Raw genomic sequence first — 10,285 nt, forward strand, 5'->3', positions numbered from 1 at the left:
GACAAAAATAAGGCGACAAACAATAGTCTGACAATTAAATTTCTCCTAAATCAGCTACTAGCTGGGATAACAGGCAGCACAAATGAGCCTCAATAAAGCCAATATTGCTATATACTCTCCATGTACCGCATAAATTTTGCACAACCAAGTGCGCATTGCGTTGGAAAATGTGAAATGATTTTATAACTTTGCTAGCTTGGTAAACACACAGATGAGTTGTTGAAAATAGCACAATATTTTTAGTCAAAGATCTCTACAAAAAAAAAATTTAGGAAGGTTTCGACGAATAGCTGTTCTTAAAGTGACATATCATATCTAAGTAGAAATTCCCTTCCAATGCTTAATTTCACACATTACTTAAACGCGGAGCTTAACATAATTTGCAAAACAAAAAAAATACTTAAGTTCATAGAAACAGATGCCAAGCGCAGCTTAGCAGTACTTGTTTTACAAAAAAAAAATAGCGTGACAGGATTGTGAATAGAAAAAACAAATTTTTATTTTTCAAATTAAATTGAAAAAATTCTTGCAAAGCTAAATTGGAAAAAGTCGAAAAACTACACCTAAAAAATATCCATGTCTTCATTGGCTGATGATCATAAAAAGCCTTAAAAAACTTTGGCAATCATTTACCGCTGCAACTAAGGCAATCAAAATTAAGTCAATCCTGTAGAGCCGAAAACAAAACTGCTGTCAAAACTTTGAGTTATCAAGTTTTAGATTTTACCAACCATCCGTACTGAATCACATAAAAACCATAAAAATATATCTGCCCACAAAACTACACATTAAGAGTTCGCAAAGCGTATATAGATACACTGGAACCCTTAAATCGAAAAAAAGTTAGTAAAAATAAAAAGAAATATAAAAATCATACTCGGTAAATATAAAAACTCGGAACTTTCAATTATAGTAACAACTGCTCGAATCAAAATAAAACTTCACGAACCCAAGAATCTTTTGTTATTGCTGTGAAATCTTAAAACATCAACTTTCGAAACTAAAAAGCATTCACGTTTTTTTTGCGCCACTTGCACTTTCTTCACACAGAGGCGAAGCCGAGCTTGGCACCACTTGCGTACAACACAAATATAGAAAAAACATAAGTCAAAAACATTATTAAACAAATAAGTCTTGTAAAATGAAAATGAAAGTGCCAGACATTTGAAAATTGAATTAGCAAAGGAACAAAGCTTACGAAAAAGAAACAAAGCCGACAATCTTTGAGCAGAAACAAAATGAACCGAAAAAATAGATTTTAAAACAAAATTTAAATTTCCTGTGAATCTACAATTAACACACTTGAAAAAACAATGGAAGTTGCTTAAAGCAAAAGAAAAATCCATGGGACAACTAAACCCACAATATTTGAGCAAACACCAGCTGGGCCAATAAAAAATGATTTAAGAAGAAAATTTAAATGTTTCAAGTCCCCGTGAAACTAATATGAGCAACAATTGCACTTGCAATTTCAAAGCAAACTGTTTGCAACACAAGCAAAATCCGTGATGTGGCAACTAAGCCGACAATCTTTGAGCAGGCACCAGTTGAGCCAAAAAAAAAATTATATATTTTTTAAGAATATTTCAAGTTCCCCCTGAAACTTAGCATCAACAACACTTGCAGGTTAAGATGCGAACATCTTGAACTTAAGAAGTGAACACTTGCACTGACTGTGCACAACTGTGAACAAAATTGTTTACGGGGAAAAAGTCTAGTACCTAATTGCAATACCATTACTTATTGCAAGGAAAAAAAGAGGCAACGTTTTTCTATATTTTATCAAATGGCATTCAATCGAACTTCAAAAAAAAAATTAAAAGTTATACAACCCTAAAGAAATTTTAGCAAAAATAATTATTGTAGCCATTTATTTTTCACAATTAATCATCAATTTTTTCACAATTAATCATACTTTACTGTTGATCAAAAAAGAAAACTCAAAATCTCGAGCACAAACTGAAAATTTTGACTTTTGACCTTAAATGTGAGCACTCAAGACGTTGAGAAGCTACGACTCGATTTCCGATTTTATACTAAAAATAAATTGTTTATGCCATTTCACTACACAAACTTCCGTACAAATTTATGTGAAGTAAGACGCCAAGTAACAGGAACGTGCAGTAACAGTCACTCAAACGCTACACATGATTTTTGCGTATGGCTAAATATTTTAAAGAAAAAATAACAAAATGTATTGATAGATTTATAACACCCAGTGTGGCTGGATTCTCAAAGAACGTTAACTAAAAATGAAAAGTAAAAAATATATGGGTTTACAGATCTATGAATTTCAATTACATGATCGATACTTTTTTTGGATAAAATTATGATTGATACTTTGTGGATAAAATTAACTCAAATTGAGAAAAATGGATTAGAAGGTAAAGTTTTCTTCAGCTAAGAAATTTGGAAACAAAATCAACTTTGGAATCTAGAAGTCAATCACGTGTTTCGTGGCCTTCACTTTTCCTTATCGGCGAAGGAAAATTGTCAAACTTCTGCAAATGAAATTGAATTGAACTCAAACAGTGCAACTATACCTAAACGTTTTCATAAATGCATTAAAATGTACGAATTCACTTCCGTAAAATAAAAAAGCGTTTTAAACTTCCTGCAAAAAACGAAAAAAAATCATCGCTTACTATATAGGAGTATGAACTTATTTCATCGACTGTTAAACAGTCCGTCTACTATACTAAGAATAAGTCCCCAATCAGCAGTACCAATTTATTGGTGAGGGGCACTGTTTTCTTTCCTTCGGAATTCAAACCATTAACAATCCAAAGGCTTTCCCTTTGGTGCCTTTTCACATCTTTTATGGCCCACCAACCCGATAGTTCAGCTCTTTTCTTGCCCCCCTTTTTTGATTTTTTCGGCAATTTAATTCGAGTAAGCCTATTTAAAATACTTTTTGATGCTCTAAACTGCGAAGAAAACTTGTCAGAAAAACACTTTTCTCAATCAACTTATTACAAGCGAATTGCCGTATAAACATTTTTCGACCACCTTATTTGTAAAACTACGTCCTAAACTGGAAAAGAGCTTAATTTTTTTTCTCAGGTCGCTTTTGGCGCCAATAAATACTAATTATTTGGGGGAGCACAACCCGGAAATGTGCAAATTTTTGTTCGAAACCTTCTAAAAAGCATCCGAAAACGGATACTTTCTGCACGTTTTTCTTTTCAAAAAATCGCCTATCGCACATAGCTTTTGTATTGAAAGTGTCTATTCAATTTTGCAGCACAGCGCAGAAAACAAATTACGCTGACCAAAAAACGGCCAAAAACTATTGAATTATAGTTAAATATTTCCTCTCGTGAAATTGATCGTTCCACCGTGCTATTTTAAAGCAAGCAAAATTTCAAAATCTTATTTTACTTTAAACTTATTGATACAAAACACCCAAATTTTTCCTGGAAAAAAAACTGAATTAAAAATCCACAAAACATGAAGAAATGATAAATCATTTCGTTCATTGACACTCAAGAAACGATATGCGGGTGACAGTTGGGTAATGTTAGCGACAGAAAACAACAATGTATCCACTCCAAAAAGCACTTCAGAAATTCAAACCAATCCGAAGTTGCTATTAGTCATTTTCTGGCCAAGCAACCCAAATTGCCATTCCCCTCTTTATTTGGTTTTCGCCTGCAAATCGATTTCTGATTTCGAAGTCTATTAACAAGACATTTGTTTACAATATTTCTTGCATGCAAACTGTCGTATAAACAATTTTCAAATATATATTTTTTGAAAAACTACGAGGGCAGTCAAAACTGGAAAGGAAAAGTCTTTGGCGCCAATATATACTAATTTCATGCCTAAGCGCATCCCAAAACCTGCAAACTAGTTGAAACCTTCCAAAAACTATCCTTTAACAGTGCTTTCCGCATACTTTCTCAATAAATTGCCTATCGCACAGAACTTGAGCCAAAATAAGGTCTATTCTAATTTTGGTAGAGATAGAAAAATTCATTTTGTTTAGCTAAAGTTGGCAAAATTCTTGAAACACACCTCGTTAAATTCATAGATCAGATCCTGCAACTCAGCTGAGATTTACTTTCATTTTTCTGTCCCAAAAAGGATGCTTAGCAAAAAGTTGAATTGATTTATATGGCAGAATATTGAGTAAATTTTTAAGTTTCAAAAAATAGCCATCCAGAATAAAATTTTTTGTCATTTAATGATGATATGGTACAAAAAATTGAATTGATGAAACCAATTTTAGTTAGAGTTTGAGCCAACAAATTCACTGCTACTTGCAGCAGGAGAATTAGCATTTAAACTTTTGGCAAATTTGTCTTTTCTATCGGCTAAAATTTGCAGAATATCGCTCGGACTTTTCTTCATGAAGTCTTTGTTCTCCGAGCTTAATTTGGCAGTGCGCAAAAAAGGGTTGCACTCCTTTTCAGTTTTGAACAGTGAGGGAACTGTTGGCAATTTTTGCTCAGTTAATTCACTAATTTTTCTGAATCTCTCTTGCAAAACTTCATTCTCTGGTTCAATTTCATTAAGCGTGAACTTAACAAACGTCATCGTGTATTCATGGCCAGGCCAGACAAGCGTAGTGTCCGGAAAAATGTCCATGATTCGCTGCAATGTGGCGGCCATGACCACACTTGGACACTCGAACATCTTTCCGATTCCGTTCATGAAGAGACAGTCGCCTGTGAACAACAGAGGCGGCAACGTGGCTTCGTCTTGAATTTCATCAGCAGAGTTTGTAATTTCCTCGTGATCATTTTCTCCTAGTCTACCAGTTCCATTGTACGCTAAGAGAAGCAGTGATGAGCATTTGAATATATTTAACAACATCAATAAAATTTTGGGCTGTGTCATCGACAATCAAGCATAACTTACTATTTTTTAAAAACCAATACATTTCAAAAAGTATTTTACTTCAAAAAATGGGCTATCGAAAGACCTTAACTAGTTTTAAGCCGTCTATCCATTCATTAGAATGTTTATATTGATGGGGAACATCTTATGAATGAGCTTTCCAGCTAAGTACTCATGATCATCACTGATAGTGGGTATGGTTTGATGTTTATTGGCTGAAGTGCCATGATGGTGTTGATAAGAGGTGATTGTTAGTGACTCATTTTCGAAATCGGGGTCTAGAGACAGTATGCGCCCAATGCTGTCGTTTCTACTGTTAGATTGTATTTTCATATTTTCCGCCGTCCTGTTTGATGACACTGGAGAAATACAGAACAGAGCATGTCCAACAGTGTGACCTGAACAAAACCATTTATACTTTTAATTTCCGAACATTCCTTTTGAAACCAAACGCTGCTAAAAAACGTTCATAAAAACGTTTTCACATTTTTTCATTAGGAATAAAGAACATCATATTGAAGATATTGGTAGAACTACTCTTTTTTCAAAACCCGTGACCAAGGTATGTTATTCATTCAGCTCATGATTCTCAGAAATAAAGCACTTTATTTTTGACACGACTGACTAAGAACGAACTTTGGCACTATTTCCGTTATGCTATCGAAAGACGCAATTTGCACGATCATCACATTGCTTTAAAATCAATGGAGCTTTTCGATTTATTGTCCTAATCTGGGTAAACCCATCACAAATACCAAGTCCATTATAAACTAGAAAGCCTTTTCCAACCGTATTTTTCAACCCTAAAAACATTTTCCTCTGTTATTAGTGGCTGTAGCCATATAAGTCCGATAAAGGAAGTTTTAGCATGACTGGTTTGACCGACCATATGACAAATCTTATCATTTCAGCCGCTTGTAGCCACCCTGAGCTTACCTGGCATTTCGTAAGCCGTAATGCTGGCACTGCTAAAAAGTCCTTGTCCAAGTGCGATCTCCTCCGAGTCTCTGAAAGTCCTGTTGCTCAAATAGGCTCCGTCATCCTCCGATGCGAATATTTCCAGGTGTGGATACTTCTCTAATAGTTCTCCATTGCCCGCACAATGGTCCCAGTGCTTGTGAGTGCATAGAATTGCAATGGGCTGGAAACAAAAGAAAATCTACACTCAATTAACTTCAAAAACGGGAACCCAAAAGTAATACAAAAGGGCGCCAAGAGACCTTCGAATAACGGAAATTCAAAATTATTTATTTATTTTTATATTGAATGGACTCCAAAGCCGCATCAGTGAAAAAGAAACAAAGAAAAATAAAAGAAAGAAAAAAGAAATAAAGAGAGAGAGAGAGAGAGAGAGAGAGAGAGAGAGAAGAGAGATAATGATTATGTCATTATGTGTAGTTTTCTTTACAATTTAGAAAAACAAAATTTAGAAATCAGGTCGAGATACTGACCTTACACTTAACCGCAGAGTGAAGTCTCCGCCTACTTTAGATAAATCACCGTCTAGAAAAAAGTAAATTGATTTCATGTACGCACCTTATAGTTTGTATTACGAGCGAAGAAGTCGACGACTGGAGTGGCATCCCCTGGGTCCACGACGAGTGCACTGAGAGAGACTGTGTCCACTACTATGTAGCAGTAGTTGTCCATACAGAAGGGTATTACATGCACACTGATGGGTCCATAGTCGAAGTGGGTCTCCTTGCTGTGCGCTACAAAGATGCCAGAATAGTTTTTTTGTTTATAAAATTGACTCTCCCATTACAGCCCTGCAGCAAACTATAGACACCCAAAATACAAAGTTCTCAGCTTGGTAGCTAGGATTTTATTTCATGCAGACTGAAGCGGATATAAGAACGAAAAAGCCAGAAATGTCAACCAAAAAAGGAATACCCAAAAAAAACCAAAAAGAGCTGTTCATCTCATTACATCAGACCACGGTGACCACAGACCAAAAAAGAGTAATTTCTTTTTTTTTGGGTTCGAAAACATTCGCTTCTAGAGGAAACCCAGCCACGTTCTAGGAATCGATTCATACTAAAACCAAGAAGCTAATTTTTTTGGTAAAAATTCAATCTGAAATCATTAATAGTTATATTGAAACAAAACCAATCGAAAAACTGTGTAGAATAATAACTCACATATTTCTACGGATACTTCCAAAAGTAATACTGCTCTAAGGTACAAAAAATAAAAATAAAATTTTGAATATTTTGCAACAACACATCCAACTGAAGAAAAAATCTTGGCCATTTATAATACGCTTATCAAACAAAAAATACTTGAAAGTAGTTATTTCGGTGACTTACCTTTGATGTCGTTCGGCCTGAACTTCCTCTCCGCAGTTGCCAAGTTATGAGCATGGTAATAGTAGCCCGCACTCGTATTCGTGTAGAGAAAATACGCCGCGCGGAACAATCCTGATTTAAGCACTTCCATTGTTATACTTAGGCAATCACTTCGAACTCACTTTGACAAATCCAATTCTCAGCTGGTTCCTTTGGAGCGATATATCAAACTTAAATCCAGGAATGCAATTTGATTGTAAAATGCACTGAGGTCAATTACTTCTGCCCTATATAACTATCACTAACTAGTCAAGTAATGCAATAATTGATTGATGGTAATAACAAGAAGCACGCCAGTCGAGAGAATCTAAAGCAAAGCATTGCTACTAAGTCAAGTCATAATTACTTCAGCTCCAATTCATAGGGTGCCCAAACTGGCACTATCATGCCATAATCTTTCTATTTATAGGCCCAATTTTGTTGACCTTTTGACGATTTTCATCTGAAAAATGATATAAATTTTTATCTTATTGACAGTTTTCTATCAGCAGAGAGCAAAAAATGAAGAAGAAAGAATCATGCTTGTTTGTTCAGCTATTTCAGGTATTTCCATACTCTTTTATGTTTTGTTGGTTCATTTCACCTGATACGGCTTTAAGGAAACTCAGATCCTCTGAAGATGATTTTATATGGCTGGTGTTTTCATATGCTAAGACTTTTATCAGGCAATTTTTCAAGGAAAACCGAAAAAATTGCAGAGAAGCAATAAGAACAAAAAAAACAATATTTTTTCATTTCTCCTTTGGGCGCTGAAGCATCAAACACATTTCTAAGGATCTCGAAAACACCTTTTAAGTTTCAAAAAATGGAAGATTAATATTTCACGCTAGCCTATTTTCTCTTCCTTTAGAAACGACAACCAATACTTCCTGGTCCCGTTTAATTTGTTTCTTAGTCGCTAGCTGGTTTGCTCCTTTATTCCCCCAAAAACTCCCACAAGGGGATTTTTTGGGGGAATTTTGGATGATTTGAATGTTTGTTTTCATTACCAGTGCTATGATTGTCAACTATTTAAAAAAACAATGCTGAAAAAAAGTAGATCTTATCATGCTATCAATTCCTACAATTGAATGAAGTGATATTATAAACTTACGTTTGCCTTTCTCAAACAAAAATTAGACTTGATGACAGTTTGTGAAAAGGTTTGATGACAGTGAGACGTAGCAAATTCAACAATGAGCTAACTTTGAGGCAACAATTAGAGTACAATGAGATGAAAATATTGGGAAAATCTGAAATAAATCACCAAAATTGGAAGGAATTGGAGAACAAAGAAAGGTGCGAGGCAATCATCTAGCTGTATATCTATATCCTTTTACATTCCATCAAATAGAAAATATAAACGGATAGGACTTATCTAACTGTTAACAGTACAGCAACTGTAGAACACTTTTTCATTAGTGGTTGAAAAATTAGAGCTCCGTTGAGCGCAGAAATCGTTTGCGAGATAGATTTTTATTTTCCTTCCCATTAAGCCTCTGCTTTCCGTAGTATAGCAACGGTAATGGTGTATCCATCGTGGCGATTTATTTGCTAAACGTCAAGCGCGGTAGGAAAATACAGTATATTGATTAAGAGAACAGAGGAGACACGCGAATTAAGGAAGTTCAACTGCAAAACAGTCTTGTTCACTTCACTCACTAGCTAACTTAAACAACCGCCCACAACTCAAAATTCTGGCGGATGAGAACATATGGTACGAACAGGGAACGCCATAGGACAATCAACAGAAAAACGCACATTAATTTTAAAAACAATCAAGCAAGCAAAATATATCTTATCAATTTGTATAAATGCAACTAAGAAAACGAAAATAACCAACAAACAATTGACAAAGAATTATTGAACTTGGGGAAAATATAATTAAAAGGACTGCTTCTTTCAATTATGATTGTCTTGGAATAAAAAGCTCAATTTTAAAGCTAGACCAATTTCAAGATACATTTATAAAATAAACTAAAATAAATTGATACAAGTCACCCAAATAATGAAAATGGAATCAATATATTTTTTTCCATTCAGTCTTAAAATAACTAATTTATGATACACTTTGAAAGTGAAAGTGGAGATTAGCACCGCATTTTCTTTTTTTTTGTTAATGAGAAATGTATCGCGAGCTCCAATTGGAAAATGAATTTGAAAAACGAGCTGTAAGTGGGACACCACCAAAAAAAAATCCTAAATTTGACTTTTCGAAAAACTAAATCAGTCATTTCGATCAATTTCAATATTCAGTATTAGTAAACAATAGTATCGCTAACTGTAGGTTAAATAAACATAAGTTACATTGGTATATAGGGTATAATGTCATGGAGTAGATTGTGATCGGGTATATTGTCCTACTAGCAGTATCAGTACCAGCTAACAAAGCAAATTACACGCTCATTTCTTGCGTGGCAATAAAAATCAAAAAAATACGAGCATACAATAACAGCGCACCATATTACTGAGATTACTTTTAACACATATCTGTTCAGACCAATGAGAGAGCGGCGGAACTTTGTCTTTGTGGCCGATTTGGTTTTTAAAAATTTTGCTACCACAAAATTAGTTACCACAAATAATCGTCTAATGGGTATAGTAATTTTCTATCAAATTAACGCACCTAAAAGCGCGATTCGAACGGCATCGCAAAATTTTCTCAGCCTCTACAAAAACTGGTTTCAAGTTCTCTAAGTTAAACTAAAAGCAAAAATTTCAACGCGAATAAAGCGACTGAGTAAGTGTTAAAAACAGAAAAAAAACTTTTATTTAAGCACTGAAAAAATTATTTGTACTTCATGTAGCTCTTGCTTGGAAATAATTTTAAAAAACCTTCAAAATGATCTGCAAAAGTTTAGAACTTTTGCTTTTACCCTTTTTTTCGAGAAACTTTTATTCAGCCAGCAACTTCATGCACCAATAATTTTCAATTTTCCAAAAATTTTCAGATGTTAATTAATCAAGCTTACATAAGTTAAAAATCCCAATAGATTGACGTTTTTGTGTTAAAAATATTAAGTGCATTTATTCTGCAGTTGCGATGCAAAAATTATAAGTCAAGAAAAACGTTGTCAAAAATCAGATAACAAAATTGTTGCAAAAATATTTTTTGA

The 10,285-nt window shown here is 34.3% G+C and overlaps 1 protein-coding gene across 2 annotated transcripts; it reads right to left on the reverse strand.

Moving 5' to 3' along the window:
- Positions 1-4,090: 4,090 nt before the first annotated feature.
- Positions 4,091-8,787, reverse strand: LOC134842586 (hydroxyacylglutathione hydrolase-like). 2 transcript variants are annotated; one of them, XM_063858996.1, is made up of 6 exons: positions 8,437-8,787; positions 7,152-7,497; positions 6,379-6,554; positions 5,779-5,983; positions 5,028-5,240; positions 4,091-4,775 (listed from the first exon to the last, which is right to left on the reverse strand). In XM_063858996.1, exons 2-6 carry the CDS (start codon positions 7,279-7,281, stop codon positions 4,228-4,230), a joined length of 1,272 nt encoding a protein of 423 aa, XP_063715066.1. In that variant the 5' UTR covers positions 7,282-7,497; positions 8,437-8,787; the 3' UTR covers positions 4,091-4,227. The 2 variants fall into 2 exon arrangements, with proteins under 2 accessions (XP_063715066.1, XP_063715065.1); XM_063858995.1 differs by having other exon boundaries at positions 8,284-8,787.
- Positions 8,788-10,285: the final 1,498 nt, after the last annotated feature.

The sequence above is a fragment of the Symsagittifera roscoffensis genome, chromosome 3 (genome assembly GCF_963678635.1).
Source record: "Symsagittifera roscoffensis chromosome 3, txSymRosc1.1, whole genome shotgun sequence".
Lineage (NCBI taxonomy): Eukaryota > Metazoa > Xenacoelomorpha > Acoela > Convolutidae > Symsagittifera > Symsagittifera roscoffensis.